General features: G+C 44.1%; 1 protein-coding gene across 3 annotated transcripts in view; it reads right to left on the bottom strand.

The window, feature by feature from the left end:
• Nucleotides 1-23,375, bottom strand: part of SLC24A1 (solute carrier family 24 member 1) — a 40,870-nt gene that overhangs the window by 16,578 nt on the left and 917 nt on the right. Inside the window, exons 2-4 of one of the 3 annotated variants that reach the window (XM_081228764.1) lie at nt 19,864-19,965; nt 16,552-16,689; nt 10,391-12,413 (exon numbers count right to left, since the gene is read on the bottom strand). In XM_081228764.1, coding sequence (XP_081084890.1) covers nt 10,391-12,283 — 1,893 coding nt within the window. In that variant the 5' untranslated portion in view covers nt 12,284-12,413; nt 16,552-16,689; nt 19,864-19,965. Of the gene's footprint in view, nt 1-3,794; nt 4,131-10,390; nt 12,414-16,551; nt 16,690-19,863; nt 19,966-23,375 lie in introns of those variants that run through there. The other 2 variants (XM_081228765.1, XM_081228766.1) reach the window with 2 other exon arrangements.

Below are 23,375 nucleotides of genomic sequence, written 5' to 3'. Positions count from 1 at the left end.
CAGACTATTTCATTCATGACACATGCTTGTATGTCAAGCATGAGAACACTGCCTGGCACTTAGCAAGGGTTCAGAAAACGTTGGTTGAATGAATGAATGAATGAATGAATGAACAGTCTCCTGCATATGCCTAACCTATTTCAATTCCTAGTCCCTTGTTCATGTCTTTCCCCTCTACCTAAAATGCCTTCTCCATTCCTCTACGCCTACCAATTTTTCAGAAAATTCTGGGTGAATTCTTACATAAAGCTTTCCCAAATGGCCCCTTTCACCCCCACCCCAGCCCTCACTCCAGCTCTCTACAATACCTCTCTCCTCAAAAGCTGTATAACAACAGTGGACACATTTTGTGATACCAAAAATCTGGCTCTATAATCGAATAAGTGCTTGCTAGTGTCCTGGGGAAGCTGTAGGGCAGCCAGCTGGGGAAGGGAACAGACCTAGAAGGTCCGAGATGAAGAATCATTACGCCCACAGTATTTACTCTCTGAACCACTAGCTTGCCACTCTGCATTTACTATCTCGTAACACCATCCAAACTTCTAAAGAAATCATCGTTGTTCACACATATTAGTTGTCTACCCACCTAGACTTCATGTCTTTTTGAACTACGATATAGTTACCTCTGTTCCCATAACCTGTGGCATAGTGTCTTGTACACAGCAGATGCTCCGTTAAGGAGAGCTCAACGAGTAGATATGCCAAGTGACCTCTAGCGCCATCTTCAGGCACCAGGGTCACCAATGGCTGCCCCCAGTAATTGTCTTCACCTTCCACTGCCTCCCCCACCTCACCAACCTCCACGGCCAGAAGTAGAACTGGACTTGCTACACTCCCATCTCTGCCTGGTCAGAAAATACAGAGAATACTGCCTGATTCAGGGCCCCCCACCCATCCATCCGCCCACTTTGTTCACTCATTCAGTTCTTAATTTCTGAGTACCTGCTGTTTACCGGGCACTCTGCTAGTGCTGTAGGGATACAAAGATGTTTAGGGCATGGATTCTACTTACAGAAAGGAATTGAGACCAATGATAACACGAACATATGACAAAGCAGAATGTGCCTGAAGAAATGAGAGGCACAGATTAAGGTGCTGTGCTGGGATGGACACGGAAGCCTTCTGAAAGTAGGTGAAGTTTGGATAATCTTTGAAGGATGGGAGAGGTTTGAATGCTTGGATACACATTGTTGAATGAATGAACAAATGGACGAACATACAAATGAATGAAACAAAGCAGAAATAACCAATCTGAATATGAAGGGGGCACTGTGGATTTTCTGAACAAATCCCCTCTTTCACAATTCTGGGATATTGGAGGCTACAGCACCAAACCCCACTGGCCCAGCCACCTCACTATTTATCACATCCAACTCTCACCCAATGAGTTCTTAGAAATACGAGAGGCCAGGTTACCCTTTGGGATGGCTGGTTCTGTCCATAAAAGGGCAGGAGAGACTGACTTTTGCCCCACGAAGCACATGACTAATGATTTCTCTTCCATTCAGATTTATTTAAGTCAAAATACTTTACGGGTTCACTGTTCATTGCACATATCAACATCTTCTACCCTCAGTATGCGCTTCTAACTTTCTGAAGCCCTTCACATGCATTTTCTCATTCCATATCACTAATTCTATGAAACAGACAAGGCTAGTATTATTATTGCTATTTTGGCAGATGACAAAACTGAGATGCAGAAAAGATTCTGTGACTTGCCCACTCACAACAATAGTGACAGAACCCCCGACCTCCTAATCTCTATTCAGAGGATTGTTTTTGTTGTTGTTTTTACTAAATCACATTTCTTTTCCCAAGCATAAATAAGGAAATGAAGTCAAATTTATATTTCCTAGTGGCCTGTTTCATATTATTGACATTTCAGGTAAATGGATATAAATGTTTGTCTACATTTGAGTGTGATTGATGGGTCCATATATGGGTAGCGGTACCAGCAAGTAGGTGCTTTCAGAGTATGCCCTTATTACAAACACATCCCCACATCCACCTCTCACACTACACCAATCATCCTCCTCTTTCTTCAGCCCCATTATCCCCACCTTCTCCCTCTTCTCATGAAAATTAACCAGAGGGCTGAGGAAACCAAAGAAGATGTCTTCATGCCAGCCAAACCCCCAACACCTGTGATACATCTTGATGAGGATGAGCAACAGGATCCCTTGCAGCCAGCCGTCCACAGGAACCTGTGGTGGTGAACAGGGCAACCCTTCAGGGGCTTGTTCTCCTGACCTCCAATTCCTATCTCCCACTGATGTAGCAGTTAATCATTGACCTCTCCCTTTCTAGACCACCCACGACACAGTTCCTGAACTGCACATTCTGGTCTGTGTGTTTTTTTAAACATTCATTCAACAAAGATTTACTGAATCCCTGGTTGAGTCCTACCTTCATTGAATACAGTTTAGCACCCTGATCCACTCACCTGTCTAGGCGGGAAACCCAAAAGTCTGCCCAAATTCCTCCTCGCTTCCTCACAGCTCATCTACAACTAATTGTCAGATCTAGTTCCTGAAAGTCCTCAGATTTGGCCTCATTTCTCTATTCTCCTGCCTACAATGCTGCAACAGCCTCCTGACTCCTGGACTGTTCCTCTTCTGGTTCCTCATTCACTCTTCAGCCAGAGTGATTTTCTGAGCAAAGCATACCATGTCCCTCCCCTGCACCCTGGGGGCTCAGTGTCCTCAGGAGGGAGTCCACACTCCTTAGCTGAGCATATTCCAGCCTCCTGCTTACCTCCAGTTCAGTGCTGTCCAATAGCAATAGAACGCAAGCCACACATGTAATTTTAATTTTTTTAGTAGCCACATTTTTAAACAGTAAAAGAAACAGGTGAAATTAATTTTAATAATGTACTTTATTTAACCCAATATATCAGAATTATAATTCAACATGTAATTAATATAAAAATATCAATGAGCTATTTTACCTTTTTTCTCATACTAATATACCCAACATATATTTCATACTTACAGCACATCTCAATTCAGACTAGCCCCATTTCAAGAGCTCAGTAGCTACATGTAGCTAGTGGCTCCCATACTGGACAGTGCAGCTATAGTCTCATCACCCTCTCTCATTCCCCCGGCCTTTACACATGCCTAGGAGACTCCTATCCCTTCTTCAGTCAGCCAGCCCCTGCTTGTCCTTCAAGATTCAGCTAAGAATCACCTCCCCCAGGAAGCCTTCCCTGACTTTTGTTGAGATGTCCACTCTCAGCAGTGCTAAATCCCTCAGCACTTACCTATATCATTACACATGATATGGTAAATATTACTTTCACTTTTCTGTCTTCCCCACTAAGGGGGATTTACCACAGAGCTGATGAAGCTTAAACTTCAGGGCCCATCTCTCCCCTCACAAACCCTTTCTGAGGCCTCATATTTAATTCTGTAGCAACAGTTTTATATTCCTTTTCTTAAAGAGGGTCAGACCCCACAAAACCTGGATCAACTCCTGCTCCTCTGCTAGGTTGAGCCCCTTGAGTGCTGCCTTATTTCTCACTGTATCCCCAGACCCTACACAGGTTTCATACAAAGAGATTCCATAAATGTTTGCCAAATGTATGAACATCAGAGTTCTTTGGGGCTTAATCCTAATCTCTCTCTCTCTTTCAGAGTAGCATCAGCTGGTCCTTGATTTTAATAACCATACATTTGCTGGCGATTCACAAATCTCTATTTCCAGCCCTGACCTTGTTCATAAGCTTTAAGCCCATTTGTGCAACTGCCTCATAGACATATCCACTGGGAGGTGACATAAACACTCAAACTCACCATTCCAGAGCGGGAACTTTTGAGTCTTCCTAAACCTGTTCTTCTTGTAGTCTTCCTTTTCTCACTAGATGGCGCCACCATCCATCCACCCTGCTGCTCAAGCGAAAAACCTTGACTTCCACTCACCCTCCACATCCACACCATCACCAAATCCAGACGATTCTGTCTTCAAAATATCTCTCAAAGATACACACACACACACACACACACACACACACACACACACGCTGGATGCCCACAACAGCCTCCTAACTGGACTCCCTACTTCCACCCTTGCACACCTACCATTCATTTTGTACACAGCAGTTAGGGAGTGACCTTTTAACTATGACTCCTCATTACATCATTTCCCATTGAACTTCAAATAAAATCCAAACTCCGTATCTAATCCACAAGGCCCTGATGAAGCAGCTCTCATCCGGGTCTCTAGTGTTATCCTGTACCACTCTCCCCTCACTCACTATACTGGCCTCCAGTTCTTTCCTCTAGTGCACCAAGGTCTTTCCCTGCTCTGAGCCTTTGCAAATGCTGTTTCCTCTTCTTCCCCTATGGAGCATGGGGAAGAATTCCAGAAGAATTCTCATGGAACTCCACTTGGACTGTGTACTTGAACTTCTCCTCCTCCAGGAGGAGGACTCCCCTGCTCTCCCTCGCTAAAGGGGGCCCACTACCTACAGTCACTGTCCATCACATACACTATTTCCTTCACAGCACTTTTCATACTCAGAAATGTTATTTTACTTGTTTATCATCCATATGCCCACTCCCCCACACGAAAACATTTTCTGTTAGTTTTATATTTCCAATTTATTCAGGTAACAGAGCATCTAGAAATCATGCTGTTATTTGTAGAACACCATGAATATCTAATTTCATATTTAATCTCATCACATACACTAGGAAAAAAGATTACTCTGTTGTATGAATAACAGAATACGTAAAATCTCTTACAAGCATACACACATCCATGGAAACAACACGCTATTCTACCAGGCATGACCAGATGTTTGAGTTTTTCTGTTAATATTTGTTTGTTTCTTATGCATTCATTTTGTCATCTGCTAGCACTCACCAGCAGATGAATGCTGAAAGCTTAAGAAAATTTTATGAAGAAAAGAAGCCTTTACACTGAGAATTTGATTCTTACCACATTTTCCTGACAACTGGAGGGAAGCTGACTATTATTTAAGAAGTTAGGTAATTCTCTGGACTCCACACTCTCACTGCCGAGGGCCCGGGTTTGATCCCTGGTCAGGGAACTAAGATCCCACAAGCTGCGTGGTACGGCCAAAAAAAAAAAAAAAAAAATTAAAGGAGGGAACCCCTCAGCCTAGCTAGGATGAGTTCTTTGGGAGCAAAGTGGATTTCCTGCAGGCTAGTAAGGTCAGGCCCACAGAGGCAGGAAGGGCCCTGTTGGCTGCTTCCTGTCCAGCACCCCTGTCTCCACAGCAGACAGCTGGTTGTCTGGCAGTACAGGTCACTGGAGTAAATATTAACCCTGACAGGAAAGGGACGACTGGTTCCTAAGGAGGCACCAGGTTTGTCTGCTTGGGGTTTCTGTTGGTTGGTTTAATAAAAAACCCTGCCAAGAAGAAAATAGCCTGCAATGCACTTAAGAAAGCGTGGCAGACTTCCTCCTGGCGTTTCACATTCTGAAGTATTCCTGGGGGCTGCATGTGGATATGGGGTTTCCAAAGGAGCCCGGACCAATCTCATTCCCCACCTTGCATCCCTTTTCACCACTGGTGCCCCACAGGGCTGTCTTGCCAGTCAGCATCTCATGCAGATGGCCAGTTATTTCTAGCTAAGCCTGTAGTTCTCTCTATAAAGAAGGTCCCATCATCCTTCAAATATAAATAAGGCTTTTCGGCCAGGCTAAAGCCTAAACTTTGGCTTTCTGCAACTATGCATGGTCAAGGAAGGTCAAATATTTATCATTTGGGGCCAGAACAGACAACACCGAGAGCTTTAAAACCAGGTAAAAAAGTTTCAGAGCAAGCTAAGTTAGACTGTGTCGATAACTATGCAAACACTTACCATTTCTGGGCTTCCCTGGTGGCACAGTGGTTAAGAATCTGCCTGCCAATGCAGGGGACACGGGTTCGAGCCCTGGTCTGGGAAGATCCCACGTGCTGCAGAGCAACTAAGCCCGTGAGCCACAACTACTGAGCCTGCGCTCTAGAGCCCATGAGCCACAACTACTGAAGCCCGCGTGCCTAGAGCCCATGCCTAGAGAAGCCACCGCAATGAGAAGCCCACGCACGACAACGAAGAGTAGCTCCCGCTAGCCACAACTAGAGAAAGCCCGCGCACAGCAACGAAGACCCAATGCAGCCAAAAATAAATAAATTAAATAAGTAAATTTAAAATAAATTAATTAATATATCTTTAAAAAAAAAACGTTTACCATTTCTTCATTGGGTTCATATAAGGCATCCTCAAACCAATACATGTCAGTTTGACAATGTTGTCTGAAATATTTTTAGCTTTGAATTTTTTTTTCCAGCCAGTGTCAAAAGAAAGACTCTAAAATAGTTACTGTGTGTCTATGTCCAACGATACACTTTTTTTCTGAAAATACTCTTAAGTAAATTCTCATTAGAATCATTCACAAAAAAACCTTTATCCTGGTTCTAGATTACCAGAGCAGAATAAAAAGTAAAGTGAAAGGTCCTCCAGCTGAGAAACTCCACAGATATCAGTTGGGTGAATATCTGATAAGAAAATGAATGGTATTGTCTGTGGCTGCTGTCATGCTAACAACAACAGAGTTGAGTAGTTGGATAGAGACTATATGGCCTCCACAGCCTAAAATATTTACTATCTGGCCCTTTACAGTGAGTCTGCCAACCCCTGCACTAGTCCATCCCATTCGCTTTACAGATGAGCAGCGTGAGACCTCGAAGAAAAGCACAGTGACTTTGTAGCACTTTGCACAGTGTTCCCTTTATCAGTTACTTTTGTCTATGTCTGTCCCTTCTACTGGAAGGGACATGATCTTTTTACTTCCCACACTGCTTTTCATTTAAGTGCTTAATAATACAGGTGTGTGGAGTTGCACTGACTTGCCCATGATAACAGGGTTAGCCATGGATACTACTGGGTTAAAACCCAGATAAATGGATTCATAAACTGGTGATAAGGACCACCAACTAGCTTCGTAACTTTGGCAGAGTTAATTATCCTCTCCGAGCCTCAGAGTCTCCTCATCTGCAAACTGGCAATAACAATTCATTCTTGCAGGGTTTTTTTTTTCTTCTTTTTTGGCCATGCCGCAGGGCTTGGGGGAATCTCAGTTCTCCGATGAGGGCTTGAACCTGGGCCACGGCAGTGAAAGCCCAGAATCCTAACCACTAGGCAACCAGGGAACTCCCCTCCTGCAGGGGTTTTATGAGAAATTGTCAAGATAATGTACGTATGTCATAGACCCTCCACAAGTATGGATTCCCTCCCCTACTCCTTTTTCTCTATAAACTGGGGACCCTGACCTGTTAGAGTTCCCTGAGGAAACCACCAAATACTTGTGGAGCTTCTGCTTTAGGGATGAGATGTTGGGCTCAGCCCTTTGGAAGATATAAAGATTATTTCCCCCATTTAGTGGCAATGATGAGCCTAACACTGTGGCCACACCTCACCCCAGGCTGCCAACAGAGGAAGGGGGAGGCCCAAGTGTCTTTCCTGTTCCTGTTTCCCTCCAAGAAGGAGCTGGCTCCCACTGCCCTCTAATTGTCTTCCCCCTGCTTAAACTTCCTGAGCACTTGTGGCTTTGAATTCTCCCCAACCCTCCTCTTTGACTCCCTACCACTCGGTCTGGCCTTTCCCCACTTCTCTCTTACTTCCTTACCTTTGGGTGTGTGGCTGACTGAATAAGCCCAGTTTCCCTGACCCCCTGCCTTCTCAGGGAGAAGCTCAAAGAAGGAAACCATTAGTCAGGGAAGACGTGTGAACTGATAGGTCAGTGTGAGTGAGTGAGTAAGCAAGGCGTGTTCATTTTCATAAAGTTTCATAGTTAAAGTAAGATAATTTACAGAGGTGAGTACACATTCTTGCATAAATCACAAAAATGAATACCAACACAGTTTACTAGATCAAAGACTGGATTTTCAGAGAACTGCTTCAAGAACTCAAACAGAATGGCTTCCCTCAGTCTGTCAGTGAAGTACAGGATAAGTTACCTCCCTCTAACAAGATCACAGGTCTTGGGGCAGCCAAACACAGACAGAATAATATAGCAAAGGCAGTTACCGCTCTCTCTGGCTATAAGAAACCTGGGGTGAAACTCCAAATCCAGATGTTTTTAAAAATCACTTCAAAATAGCTACACTTTTTAAATTATTTGGACTAATTTTTAGAAGGCAGTTGTTAGTGCTGCAAAGTCCTAACTATAGGTTTTCAATTTTAAATAAATATAAATTTACTTTCAAGGACAGCCAGTATTTCAACCTGTTTTTTTTCAATAATGCTGTTAATTAAAATTCATACTGGATCTGTTTCAATAAATAGATAAGAACAGTTGTAATCAGCACTGCTCTCACTGGTTGGCAAAGAACTGCTACTAAAGGCCTTGAAGAATGTTTTAAATAAGTTACAAATTCTCTTTTGAAATCATGATTATGCTTTACTTGCTTGGCAAGCTTTGCTTTGATGCTCTGGTTCTGACAAAATTGAAAATTGAGAACTTGCAGAGTTTAAATAAAAACAGAATTACTATGAAGGGCTGGGAGGCAAGTCAAGAGGCATTTTGATGTGGACCATTTTTAAAGTCTTTATTGAATTTGTTACAATATTGCCTCTGTTTTACATTTTGGCCGTTTGGCCATGAGGCATGTGGGATCTTAGCTCCCCGACCAGGAATCAAACCCGCACCCCCTACATTGGAAGGTGAAGTCTTAACCACTGGCCCACCAGGCAAGTCCCAATTTTGAAAACTGCTGGCCTAATGTATACCAAGGCATTAGATACTTTCTCAGAGAATAGTACCAGACTTCATGGCCACCCTCAGCAAAGCCTGTCCTGAGAACTTCATGAGGAGGGAGGACCCTGTTTCCTCATATTAAATGAGGTAATGCTTTGAGCCTCCCTTTCTTTTTTAAGCCTCTGGCTTCTTAAGAGCAGTCATCTGGAGGGAAATAGTACTGAATGGGGAGTTAGGATACTGGGTTCCCATTCCAGTGTGGATACCTTCTGGCCGTCCAACCCTGGGCAGGATATTTCTCCTTTTTGGGCCATCTGCAAAAATGTACTAATTGGAGGTCGGCTGACCAGATCAGAGAAACAACAGCTGTGCTGGGCCTGACAGAATGGAACTCATTTAGACACAAGACATTATCAATGAATGTTACCACTACACAGAACATTTGCATGATTAGCTGGACTCTGTCATTCCCGCCAGAGATGGGAAAGGACCTGTCCAAGGTCACACAGTTAGAGACAGAACTGGATTAGAACCCAGGTTTTCTGACTCTCAACTCTATGCTCTGAACACCGCACATACCTCAGAAGTCCTAAAGGAAGTACATTTCATCTCCTTGTATCACACATCTCTGAGACATGTTGCTGAGTTTGGTCTCCATCCTGCCCACTCATCAAAACTGCACTGGATTAAGCAGCTAAGTCCTTCCACTCTTTGCATGCAAAATTCTGCTCACACTAGTGGCCTGAGATCTGAAACAGGCAGGCTATGAACCAACTTTTGCCCAAACTCACCCTTTAGGAGCATGAGAGGAATGGGGGTCTGTGTTCACTAGGGTACCCTCACTTTGGAGTCTCAAGGAACAAAAAACTTGCGGATGAATTTTTAGAGATCACTTCCCCAATTAAATTTCACTATCCAGATTATTGAATCATGCAATGAATTTAGCAGGAAGGTCCCTCACAGGGGCAGAGAAATTCTTGGAAACTCCAAATTCTTGGAGTCAGAACAATGCCCCAGAGTTGGAGCTCTCAGTCTCCAGTCAGCACAGAGAAAGGGCTCTGCACCCAGGGCTGGCTTGTCAGTGGATGAGTGGAGCTCCCATCTTCAATATTTTAAAAACAAAACAAAACAAAACTCAAAAAGCCTCCTCCTCCTCAGACCCTAACCAAACTACCAGCCCCTCCAGGTCTGGAATGTGAATAAACAGGATTAAATGAAGGTGAGGGTGCTAGATAAACCCTACACACCATGCCCATTTTATCATTTTTCCCTGCCTGATATCTGCTTGGACATTCTCCAAAGCCCAGCTCAAATGTCATTTCTGAAGACCCAATCAGAACAACCCGGGTTCATCCTGGCTCCACCATCTATTTGCTGTGTGACCTTGAACAAATGGTTTAACTTCATTAGGCCTCAGTTTCTTCCCCTGTCAACGGGGGATCCTAATAATAACCATTTTATACGACGATTAAGGGCTGACCCAAGGTCACTCCTGCAAAAGCCCCAGCATAGTGCCTGGCAGAGAACAGGACTCTATAAATATTGAATGCATTGCAAGGGAACCAGAACACTTACTCATCTCTTGAGGTCTGACCTAGCACTTGCCATTCTTCAGTCCCTGGCTTTCCCCTACCCTTTTGCCCAAAAGGGGGCAGAGAAGCCTGAGCCAACCTGTTCTTACCTTGCTAAGGTCCCCTAGGGCCATGACCTTGGCCACTGGCCTCTTGCTGAGTTGCTCCTTCACCCAGAACTCAAGCTGTTTGTTCCACTTCATGGTGAACACATAGAGGGCATAGGCCAGCAGAAGCAGCAGGCTCTCCCACCAGACAATGAGGTTATCCAGGAAGAAGAGGATGAGCATCATTAGGTCAAGGATGTAGAAGGTGATGTCACGGAACAAGGGCCACCAGGTGAGCTTGAGGATCTCCCGGGAGAAGAGGGCACAAGTGCCAATGACAAAGAGGATGTTGAATACCGCAGAACCCACTATGGTGCCGATGCCCACATTGCTATGGGAGATGAAGATGCCGATGAGGGAGGTGAAGAGCTCGGGGGCAGAGCCTCCAGCAGCCATGAAGGTAGCACCTGCCACATCCTCAGAGATCTGCAGCTTGTCTGTGATGACACCCAGGGCTGGGACAAAGTACTCGTCACAAACGATGGCCAAGGCTACAAACACATACAGCACGCCAAAGATGTGCAGGACCACCCAGCCCTGCCTCCGCTCCTTCACACTGAACAGGTCTTGGGGGTATTCTGCCTTGGGGTGGAGGTCTGGCTGCCCAGAAGGCAGTACTGAGGGACTGGGAGCCTCTGGCATCCCAGTTGTTGTCAGACTGGGAGAGGGGACAGTGGACGAGACTGGGACTGGCTCCACAACCACACAGTGATGGACCTGAGTGGTCGGACTTGCCCTGACCCTGGGAGTTGCTGGAGTGGTGGGTGCTGGGGAAGGGTTCTTCACCAGCCCCCAGAAGGTGGCTGAGGATATTCCAACGGTCGGTGCACTGGTTCTGGACGAGGGATTCCTAGCCTTCCACGCAGCAGTAGAGGCTTTGGTTTCTGCTCGGCTGCTGCCTGTCGTGATGCTTACTGTCACCTGCCCCTCAGAGGTGGCTGCGGTGTGCTCCAGGACTGTTCCTTGGGGTGTTGTCAGGTTGTTTTTTCCCACTAACCCCCGGTGGTTGGTTGAGCTATTATTGTCCACTCTTCTGGTGGTAGTTAGGGTCTTCTCTTCTGCCACATTCCTCGGAGAAGTGAAGATGTCTGTTTCTAAGTCATTTATCAGGAAGGGTGGGGCATTATCAGTTACTCCCTTGAGAGGAGTTGGGGTGGTTTCCTCCAATACTCTCTTGGAAGGGTTGGTCTCCAGTATTTTGTTGGTTGTCATAATTTCACTGTCTTTCACTGTTGCTCTGGGGGTGACCCCATGACTCCTGGTCATTGTCATGAATGTGGATGGGGCATAACTGTTCACCATCCTACCAAGTGGGGATGGGGTGTATTTCCTCACCTTTCCCCTGGCTTGAGTTGGGCGGTAGCTCTTCACTTCTCCCCTGGGTGTTGCTGGGGTATAATTATTTACCACTGGTCTGCCTGAAGTTGGAGGGTAGTGATTCAGTGCTCCACTGGGTGTGGCTGGGGTGTCTTCCTTCACTTTTTCTGTGCGGGCTGCTGCTGGGCTGTCGCTGCTCTTGGGTGTTGCTGGAATGACGTTGGCTATTCTTCTAGGTATACTGGGAGTGTTCTCCATTGTTACACCAGGTGTTGTTCCATCTCTGCCTACTGTGGCTTGGGGTGCCCATGTCTCAACCTCCATTTCAGAGCTAGATTTTGGAGGGTCACTGCTCACCATCATCATCTCATTGTTGGAAAGGTCCCGGCTGGCTAGTTTTACAGGGTGTTGGGAAGAGACTGCTGCCCACAGTGAGGGGAGCCCCTGGGGGCTCCTCAGGTACTGGTAGGTGGAACCCATGATCAGCATTCCCAATAGGAAGAGGAGGCGCCTCCAATGAAGCCGCTTTGGCCAGAGTAACCGCCTCTCCTGCGCCCCCATCCTGATCAATTTCCCCATGATGGCCAGTTATGCCTGGTCACAGAAGGCCTCTCATTCTGTCCACTGAAAGATGGGGGCTGCTCTGGGATTCAGATTAGAAATCAGAGAAGATTCCTCCATGAAGCCCAGCCAGGGGGTAACCACAAACCTAGAAAGAAAAAAAAGGAAGAGGTTATTTGCTCCTAAAAGGAGAGCTGGGAGCCACCAAACCCTCATCTGGAAAAGTGACCACTCACACAGGGGCCTTTGTAGTGAAAGGCAGTTGTTTCTGCTGGAACAAAACAACCCCTGCCCCCTGCTCCAGGGGGCAATGTCTGCTCATGGGAAAAAGAGCATCTTGGGGTCCTCTTTGCTGTGTAGGCATGCCAGCAGCCCAGGTTCCTGAGCTGGGTCTACCCAGCCCTCCTAGGGATCCTTGCAAGAGGTCTGCCCACACTCCGCAGGTCCAGCCAGAGTTGCTGGGAGCTCAGTCATCTGTAGCTGGTGCCCCAGGCCACAAATCTCACCCTATCCAAGGCAAAAGGGAAGTAAGGAGATATGATTTTAAGCTTTAGACAGAAAGGGGCAGTAGTGGAAAGCAGTGCAAAGCTCTATGTGTTTTTACTGGACTGATTTTAAAATGATTCCACCATCATTCAGAGAGGACAAAGCTTAAAATTTAACGTCATGAAGCTTCCCAGACAGTGTGTGGTGTCATGGGAGGAACAGGGGGAATAGGGTCAAAGGCTAGGTTCCCAGATCTGCTGCTTACTAGCTGTGTCACCCCGGACAGGCTGAACCTCAGTGCTTCATTTGTAAAATGGGCATGATAACATATGCACTGATTATGCAAAGATTATCTCTGAAAGGACATCTGGAAAAGGGAAACTAATGGTCAGGGATCAGAAGCAGACTTACTTTTCAGTATATCCTATTGTTCAGTCTAACTGTTTAACCTTTTTATCATGTGCATGTTATAATATTTTAAATTTAATTTCATAGAAATAATAATAGTAATAACAATACCTATCTATGTAAATAGTAATAACAATAGCTATGTCACAGGAATGTTGGGAGAGTAAAAACACATCCGGTCTGGGAAAAGCATTGTACAGAATCAGTGCCCCATAGGGGTTAATTTTACATAAGGCCTCAGGAGGGAAAAACATTTAAGGCCCTCAAAGAATTTCAATTTATAAAGAAGGGCAGAGAAGCCCAGCCCAACTAAATATGAAATCTCTAATCAATGTCCACAGGTTATTACAAAACAATAACTAGAAGTGATCAGTTTTGCATATGAAGTAATATATTACAAGTTAGATGAATAACCCATAGAATTTTAGGTCATTAAAGGCGGAAAGAATTACTGACACTGTTTGATGCAACTCCCCATTTGAGACATGAAGAAATTGAGGTCCAGAGAGATGTGACTTGCTCAACATCACACAGCTAGTGAGCAGCAGTGCAGATGAGCTTTCTAATGTCCCAGTCTTTCCAGCATACCACACTAATTAGCAATGCAAATACAATTGTCTTAAAAAGCAAAATAAGCATGGAATAAGTGAATTTCCTTCTTTGTCCTTGATTCCTATCATCGTCTTTCCACCATCTCCCTGTCTACCCTAACCCTCGCCATATACTCAACACTCTGAATCTCCAAAAGAAACTTTGGAGAGTATCTCTTTCCGGTATGCCAGTGTTACGTAACAGAGCTGAGCTGGCTCCCCAGCTGATCCCTCCTACCTAATCACATCATTTACCTTCAAACCTGGACATCTGAGTATCTTCTCAGTTCTGGAAACTTGTCAGAATCCAGGGTCTCAAAGAGTGAGTCTGAAGCTGTACAGCAGGGAACACCCCATCTCCTGCTCCCAGCTCCCCTATGGAATCCTAATTCAAGGCAGGGTCAGGTATGAAGGGCATCTCAGGGGAAGGATATCCAATCCCTGCTAATCCCCGCCTCTAAGAAGCTTATCAGGGCATTGTACAAGTTCTGGGTCCCACTGTCTCTGCCAGAGCCTGAGAGAGTAGACCTTCCCCCAAAGACATAGATGGATTCTCTGTGGGCCCCTGCATTCAAGGGGGAAACTGGGGGAACTTCTCAAACTAATTTCTAAGCTCTGAGAATAAGAGATGATCCACAGTTTCTGGAAAGATTTGGAAAGATTCTGAAGGCACTCTGTGGGAACGAAGAGAAAGTGCCTGAGGCTTAAAAGATCAGAAGACCTCAGTTAGCACCAGGCTCTGTTTGCTACTGTGTGATTCTAAATGTAATTTAAATGTAAATGGAGAGATAATAACACCTGTCCTACCTATTTGAAGGGTGGATGTGACAATCAAAGTTAAAAATAAGGGAATATCTACTCAATTTTGCTGTAGAACCTAAAACTGCTCTAAGAAATAAAATCTATTTTTAAAAATGAGGGAATGTGGGAGAAATACTTTACAAACTTTAAAGCATTTCACCCATGAAAAATATTTTATTAGACCTAAGGGAAATTCTTGAGGGAGAGGGCACTGACAGATCTCCCCAGTGCAGGTGGGGACATACTGTCAACTGAAACAAAATGCACAACCTAAAAGTAAATAAAACCAAATGTTTTATTTGGGGCATTACTGAGGACTTAGGCCTGGAATACTACCTCTCAGATAGCTCTGAGGGACTGTTCCAAAGAGGTAAGGGAGGAGCCAGGATATATAGGAGCTTTTGCCAAAAAACCCCAAGTAGTCAAACATCAAAATATTACTGCTAGTTAAAGAAAAACCAGACATCTCAAGTTGAGTCAACTGATTTTCTATATATGGGACGATGCAAGAGTCTGGGCTTAATGAAATTATTCCTTTGATATGCACCTTACCTATGGGGGTGGGGGCAGCTGCAGTGCCTGATGGCTTGGTGGCCACAACATCCTTTGCTTACTGATATGGCAGGTGACATTATTTGTCCACAGCACCTCCTCTTGGTCATAAATTCGACAAACATTTGGGAGGCATTTTATGACCAATTTTGTCCCATGGCTCTAGGAAGTGGTTCCTGGATCAGGCAAAGATTCTGTTGATAGGCCACTCAATGTGCTACTTTTTGGATCAGGCCCTATTGATAATCTAAAATTCTCTGGAATATGCTGGTGGTCCAGTAGTTAGGATTCGGCGTTTTCACTGCCGGGGCCCGGGTTCGAACCCTGGTCGGGGAACTACGATCCCACAAGCCACATGGCACAGCCTAAAAAAAAAAAAAATTCTCTGGATCTCCTGTCTTACTAGTCTATTATGATCCAGGAAATATTTTCCCTTGCTGCTTCTTCCCATACCTAGAGTTGCACTATTACGATTATTCTACATAAAGTTTTACAATTTAAAAGATCCATTGTCTGGCCACTGACGAGTAGTATTTTAATAGCGACTCAAACCAGTAAGACGCAAGGGGCATCCCCATAAGAGAGTGCAAAAGATGTAGCCTCCACAAAATCTAGAAAGTTTACTCCCAAAAACAGTCTAAGAAAGTAAAGGGCCTTCATTGTACAGGTGGATGCAATGAAGGTTAAGATGATAAAGGCCCCTTCTTGGCTGGGACCCCTTATGATAAATTTCCCTGAGAGTTGGCACAGCCAGACCAAAAACAACAATAAAAAACTGCTCAGAATCCCAGTCTATCCGACTGGCTGTCAAATGTACACCACATGTGTACCGCCCAGATGGCAGAGACCAAGCTCTCAAAACACACACACACACACACACACACACACACACACACACACACCTCTAAGAATATCAGGTAGAACCTTCACATCTCAAAGACACAAGGAGAGAACTGCAAGTTCTCCCTAGAAGGGTTTTTGTTTCTTTAAGGTCAGAATTCTGAAAAAACGTTTTATCAAGCTGGCTTTCTCTAACTTAACTGCTTACACAATAAAAAGCCCCATATTGGCCATTTTCAGGGAGAGATTTCCTTTAATTCCCAATTAAGTAAGTACTTGTAGCTAAGTTTGAATAAACATAAACCTGGCTGAGGTATTAGTTGGAGGCTGGCTTTCTGATGCCCCTCCTTTAGGAAAGATGTTAGGCCAGTCTCTTACCTAATCACCCAGTTTAGACAGCTCAGTGTCTCTCAACTGAGCAACCTAGGGTCTTTCAACCAGGCTCCCCTAGTATCTTTCAGCTGGGAGGTACTTTTTCCCAATGTCTTTCAACCAGGTCCCCCCCTTCCACCGTATCTTTCAACTGGGTAGCCAGGTACCTATTTTACACTGCCAATTAAAATTCAGGAACATCAACCAATAATCGGGAGATCTGAGAACCAGACTCACCCAAATTCCTCTGGACTCTCCAAGGAGGCGAATGGGCACAAGAGGCCTCTGCTGGTAGCAAGGCTCTGGTTCCTCCTAGAGTTCAGGCGAAGGAGGGAAGTCTGCTCTGGGTCCCTTTATGGTCACCCAAACTGTCAACTGAAAAAAAAAAAAGCACAACCTAAAACTTGAGAATTATGTTTTATTTGGGGAATTACTAAGGACTTAAGCCCAGCATACAGCCTCTCAGAGAGTTCTGAGGGACTACTCTGAAGAGGTAAGGGAGGAGCCAGGATACACAGGAGTTTTTGCAGAAAACCCAGGTAGTTGAACATCAAAAGATTACTGCTAGTTAAAGGAAAACTAGACATCTCAAGTTAATGAGTTTAGTGTTTTTCTATGTATGGGAAGATGCAAGCATCTGGACTTAATGAAATTATTCCTTTGATATGCACCTTAAGTATCTAGGGCCAGTTACCTGTTTATCTCCATCCTGAGTTCCCCTCCAGCTGCACCACTGGGAGGGAGTCGGGGGCAGCTGTAGTGGCTGATGGCTTGATGGTCACGTCATCCTTTGTTTACTGATATGGCAGGCAACATCCTTTGTCCACAATCCCAAGATACCTGAGGAATTGTGCATCTAGCTCACGGCCAGAGCTGACTGAAGTAGGAGTGGAGCAAGGCAATGGGGGCGGGGGTGTCTCAGGATCCTGCCCACTCACCTGGAAACCATTTCAATCATTCAGCTAACTCTGCCTGATACTTACTGATTGCTCCTCTTTCCCATCTCTGTTTCCCCCAAGGTACAGGGATAGCATGGTGCTTTGATTACTTCCATCTGAAATGGCAGGTAATCCCTCACAGCTTCATCCCTGCCCTATTTCACCCTGAGTGAAGGTACCCAGATCCCTCTGCTGAAGCACACAGCGGTGCTCACTCTCTGTGGAAGAGCTGTCTTCATCTCTGGGTGTCCAGGGGTCACTCTGGGTGTTGGAAGCCTGGGTAGAGGGGCTGACCTCCGCTAGTTACCACATCGCTGCCTCTTAAGAGTGCTGCAGGCAAAACCAGATCTAGTTACACCAAGTGCCTAATACAGTCACAGTTTGGTTCAGAAAGATGGAAAAAGGAACCCAATTCATGAGGTGAAATTATGAGTGATCTTTTTTTTCTAGAATAATTCCTCTATTTTTACAACATTATTTGTGCAATATAGAAAATTCAGGAGAGGACTTCCCTGGCAGTCTAGTGGTTAAGGCTCCGCACTTCCAGTGCAAGGGGTGTGGGTTTGATCCCTGGTCGGGGAACTAAGATTCTGCAGGCCGCCATGCGGCACGGCCAAAAAAAAAGAAAATTCAGGAGAGGAAACAAATACTCAGAAAAGGATTCCTTTCTCTCATACACTCATAACTGTTACCAAGGAGTTCTTTCTAGCGTCTAACCTAACTCCCAACTGTTGGGGGCAAACCTGGTTCCTTCTGTCTTGTTCTCATGGGGTCATGGCACACTTTGAATTTCAACAGGCTATAGAAAAGTTTGCTGCTCAACCCAGAGTGGAAGCATTGTCTGTACCAGTGGTGTGAGTTTAGGCAAGAATTTAACTTCTCAATGACTGTAAAATGAGAGTGATAATGACACTACTTGCTTGATAGGCTTATTGTAGGAATTAAGTTATATGTTAATATGTAAAACACATTAACAGTGGTGGTACTGTTGTTGTTATTCTGCTTTTGGAGATCATAGTCAGACTGTGTTAGTGGGAAGCAGATCTCCATGCATTCCATTGTGACAACGCTTTACTGTGTAATAACCTGATTAATGTTCGCATTAATCTCTTACTAGCAGGTGAGCTCCTGTCTTAATCACGGCTGAAACCCCAGAGTCCAGAACAGTGTCTGGCACTCAATAAATTTAATTGTTGGGGCTTCCCTGGTGGCGCAGTGGTTAAGAATCCGCCTGCCAATGCAGGGGACACAGGTTCGAGCCCTGGTCCGGGAAGATCCCACATGCTGCGGAGCAACTGAACCCATACACCACAACTACTGAGCCTGCGCTCTAGAGCCCGCAAGCCACAACTACTGAGCCCGTGTGCTGCAACTACTGAAGCCCATGTGCCTAGAGCCCGTGCTCTGCAATGAGAAGCCACCTCAATGAGAAACCCGTGCACTGCCATGAAGAGTAGCCCCCTCTCACCACAACTAGAGAAAGGCCCGTGTGCAGCAACGAAGACCCAATGCAGCCATAAATAAATAAATAACTCTGTGCCTCTGTTTAAAAATAAATTAATTAATATATTTGTTGATGGACTGAAGATGTACATCCCAGTGAGGAGATGCTCAGAGATGGAGCACCTGAGCTACACATGTGTGGGGTGGGGAGATGCCCACTCATAAAGTCTCACGGCCTTTCAGAGATCAAACTGCTGGAGAAAGACCAGCACCACCAAGGAGGGGAAGCTGATCTGCTTTTTCTACATAGTTGTCTTATTTTATCCTCTCCCTGGAACAGGGTGGCAGGACAGGTGAGGTAAATCTAGCTGTGACCCTCACAATAATATCGGGGGCTGAGGAAGGCAGGGCTTTGGGGCTGGGCAGGATGGCAGGTAGGCCTTTCCTCTCCTACCCTCTGCAGCTCAAGGCCTTTCCCATGGTTCTATTAGAACAGGAGGGAGAAGGAATTAGGCTTTGCACCTGACACTGAGGGTTTGTGGCTGAGGCTGGTTTATTTCTGGGCCTACCTCAGGAGTTGATATCGACCCTACAGTTGCATGGTGGAATTAGACAAGATTTGGCAGGGGGTGCAAAATCCAATGCCTTCAGGGCCTGGGTGGATAAAATTAAGCTAAATCAGCTCTATTCAAAGTCAGCTGAGAGTAATGAGGGCTGTGTCTGGACAGAGAATGAATGACCCATCAATAAGCATTCCAATGTAAAACAGTTTAAAAATATTAAAGGCAAACAAAATGGGGCTAGGGGCTGAATTTGACCTATTAGTACTTTGCAACCTCTAATAAGTAACAAGTCTGACCAGGAGCAAGTCTCCAAAGGTCTCTCATTCTCAGGTTCCTCATTTATAAAACCAAGAAAGACGAACTTCCTCATGGGGTTGCTCTAAGAGGTATAGTGAGAACTTGTGCGGAAGCACTTGGATCTGTCAGATACTGAACTGTGTCACAGTTCAAGAGCTTTCGTTTATATTGTTTTAATTATTTATATTATATCATTTATAGGATTTCTTTTAAATGACTGTGCAGTTGTCACTGTTGGAAATGAGCAAAATAAGCCCCCAAACATCCCATGACATTTCATCTCTCCAAGCCAGTGGCTGGAGCCATACCTGAAGCAGGGAGTTGCAGGGGGTGACACTTCAGGTTGGTAAGCAGTTCAGAGATAGGGTTTTGGCTTCACAGTCAGGTACCCATCCCGAAGGGCCTGGGGTCTAGAGGAGAGATCAGACAGGCTCTATAAGAGGGCTTCAGTGTGGCCATGCAGGAATCCACCCAGTACCGGTACAATTAACAACTCCTCTCTAAGTGAGTGTGAAACAGCCCACTGAGTAAAACTCACCCTGTCAAATCTGATTTTACAAAGGAATGTCATCTGAAGCAATAGTGAGGGGGTTTTTTTGGCTTATCAATTGAAAAGGACTAAAAAATTTAATATCCAGTGCTGGTGAAGACACTGTGGATAGAGGGTAAATTTGATACAGCAGCACAAGTGATGCTGTTAAACTGTAAGTGAGATCATGGTCTCCATACTCCAAACTTTCCAGTGGCTTCCCACCTCAGAGGAAAAGTTTCAATGATGGTCTGCCAGCATTGCTTGTAGGGCAAAAACTGAAATCTATCTAAACATTGATGGAAAACTGGTTACATAAATGATATCACATCTTTCCAATAGTCAATTACTTAGCAATTAAAAGGAATGAATATACACACTCACACACACACACACACACACACACACACACATAGGAAGAAACAACTTTGCAAAGACTATGTAAGAATAGCTGTACTTTTGTCACCAGTAGATATAGAATGAATAAAACCAACTAAACAAAAAAGACCTGGTACTTCATCTCTCAAACCCAGTGGCTGGAACCATACTTGAGGCAAGGAGATATATATGGTTACTTCTAGGAAAAAACCACTAATTTATCACTTCATGTACTTTGAAACTTTGAATTTTTCCCATATAAATGAATTACTTTTATAACTTTTTTAAAAAGTTGCTTTATCTGCTTTTTCATTGAAATATACTACCAAAGTTTTAAGAGGGTGAGGAGTGAGCCTGGCAAGACAGATGCAGGCCCAGATCATGAGAGACCTTTAAAAATTTAGAGTTTATAACATTTTTCAAAGGAGAGGGAGTCCTAAATAAAAAAGTTCAGTTCTACTTTCTTAGACAAATGTAGTACCCACCAAATTTTCTGTTTTCTCCCTTTGACCTTTCTTCTAATAACCTCTCTTCCTTCCCTCCTATCTTCTTTCCCCAAATGCATATTGAGTGTCACGTGCCAGACCCTGAGGATCCAGTGGTGGATAAGATTCACCCCTATTTACAGAGCAGAGATGAAGTTCATTGAAACTGGAATTGTACAAAATTGCTTCTTTGTTCAATGAGTCTTTCCATTATTTTAGACTGGGGAAGCTCTGTGGTTTTCTCAAATGCTGTGGAAAAGACTGAAGGAGGGTTGAGAGGGAGGTCAGAGTTTCCTCATCAAATATGTTGCAAATGAAGAAAGACATAGAGGAATAAACCTATAGGTTAAGAGACTTCAGAGATATATCAAGAGATTGCAATGATATTTATGAGACAACTGGATATTTGAAAGCTGACTGGGTACTTGATGATATTAGGGATTTATTGTTAATTATTTTAAATGTGACAATGGTAGTGTAATTGTTGTGGGTTTAAGTCTCTCTCTGTCAAGAGAATGAGAAGACAAGTTGGACTGGGAGAAAATATTTGCAAAATACATGTCTGATAAGGGACTGTTAACCAAAATATACAAACAACACTTAAAACTCAACAAGGGGGACTTCCCTGGTGGTCCAGTGGTTAAGAATCTACCTTCCACTGCAGGCGGCATGGGTTCTATCCCTGGTCAGGGAACTAAGATCCCACATGCAGCCAAAAAATCAATCAATCAATTAATCAATCAATAAAAGATGTTCAAAAAAACTCAACAAGAAGAAAACAAAAAACCTGATTTAAAAATGGGCAAAAGACCTGAACAGACACTTTACCAAAAAAGATATACAGATGGCACGTAAGCATATGAAAAGATGTTCAACATCATGTATCACTAGGGAACTGCAAATTAAAACAACAATGAGATACCACTATACGGCTATTACAATAGTGAAAATCCAGAACACCGACAACATCAAATGCTGGTGAGAATGTAGAGCATCAGGAACTCTCATTCACTGCTGCTGGGAATATATAATGGTACAACCACTTTGAAAGACAGTTTGGCAGTTTCCTACAAAACTAAACATATGCTTAGCATACAAGCCAGCAATCTCTCTCCATGGTATTTATTCAATTGAGTTGAAAAACCTATGCCCATACAAAGCCATGCACAAGGATGTTTATAGCAGCCTTAGTGATAAATGCCAAAACTTGGAAGCAACCAAGATATTCTTCAGTAAACTGTGGTACTTCCAAACAGTGGAATATTATATAGCACTAAAAAGAAATGAGCTATCAAGACATGAACAGACATAAAGGAAACTTAAATGCATATTACTAAGCAAAAGAAGTCAATCTGAAAAGACTGCTTACTGTATGATTCTAACTATATGACATTCTGGGAAGGGCAAACCATGAAGACAGTAAAAGATCAGTGGTTCCTGGGAGTCATGGGAGAGGGAGGGATAAAAAGAGCACAAAGGATTTTTAGAGCAGTGAAACTACTTTGTATGATACTACAATGGTAGATACATGTCATTATACATTCGTCAAAAACCATAGAATGTACAACACCAAGAGTGAACCCTATAATAAACTATGGACTTTGGGTGATAATGATGTGTCATTGTAGGTTCATAGAGTATAACAAATGTATCACTCTGGTGCTGGGATGCTGATAGTGGAGGAGGCTGTGTGTGTGTGGACAAGAGTATTTGGGAACTCTCTGTACTTTCCACTCCACTTTGCTGTGAACCTAAAAGTGCTCTAAAAATAAAGTTTATTAATTTAAAAAATCCTTCTCTTTTAGAGATACATAATGAAATACTTGTGGACAAGATGTTATGCTACATAATGAAATACTTATGGACAAGATGTTATGCTATCTGTGATCTGTATCAAAACAATATGTTGGGGAGAAGTGGGTAGGGGTATAAATGGAACAAGACTGAGAATTTAGTTGATAGTAGAAATAGGGTGAAGGGTACATGGGGATCTATTATGCTATTCCCCTATCTTTGTCTATGTTTGAAAATCTTCAATAATAAAAATTTTAAGAAGACAAAAGGGTCATATCTACAATTTCTTTGGACTTCCACTTTGGTGAAAATAGAGGAATGGGGTAGGATGATGAGGGAAAGAAGATAGCCTGGAGCTTGGAAGTATGATTTGGAAGTGGACACGGTCCACACTAGAGGAGGCAGGAAGGAAGACATAGGGCAAAGGACAGCACTGGAGATGGAAAGGGAGGGAAGAACAGAAAAGGAATGTGGGCTCACCACCTTCCCCTAACCTCTCTCTTCCCCTTTTCCTCACTCACTCACTCCTTACCCTTCCTCTCTGTAGGTGAGGAAGGAAATCATCTTGGGAACGTAACAATGAAGATTCCAGGCACCAACCCATGAAATTCCAATTCAGTCAGCATGGCCTGGG

This window comes from Mesoplodon bidens (assembly GCF_964165515.1).
Source record: "Mesoplodon bidens genome assembly, chromosome: 3".
Taxonomy (NCBI): Eukaryota; Metazoa; Chordata; class Mammalia; order Artiodactyla; family Ziphiidae; genus Mesoplodon; species Mesoplodon bidens.
The sequence above is the reverse complement of the archived record's forward strand: the minus strand, read 5'-3'. Positions and strand labels throughout refer to the sequence as shown.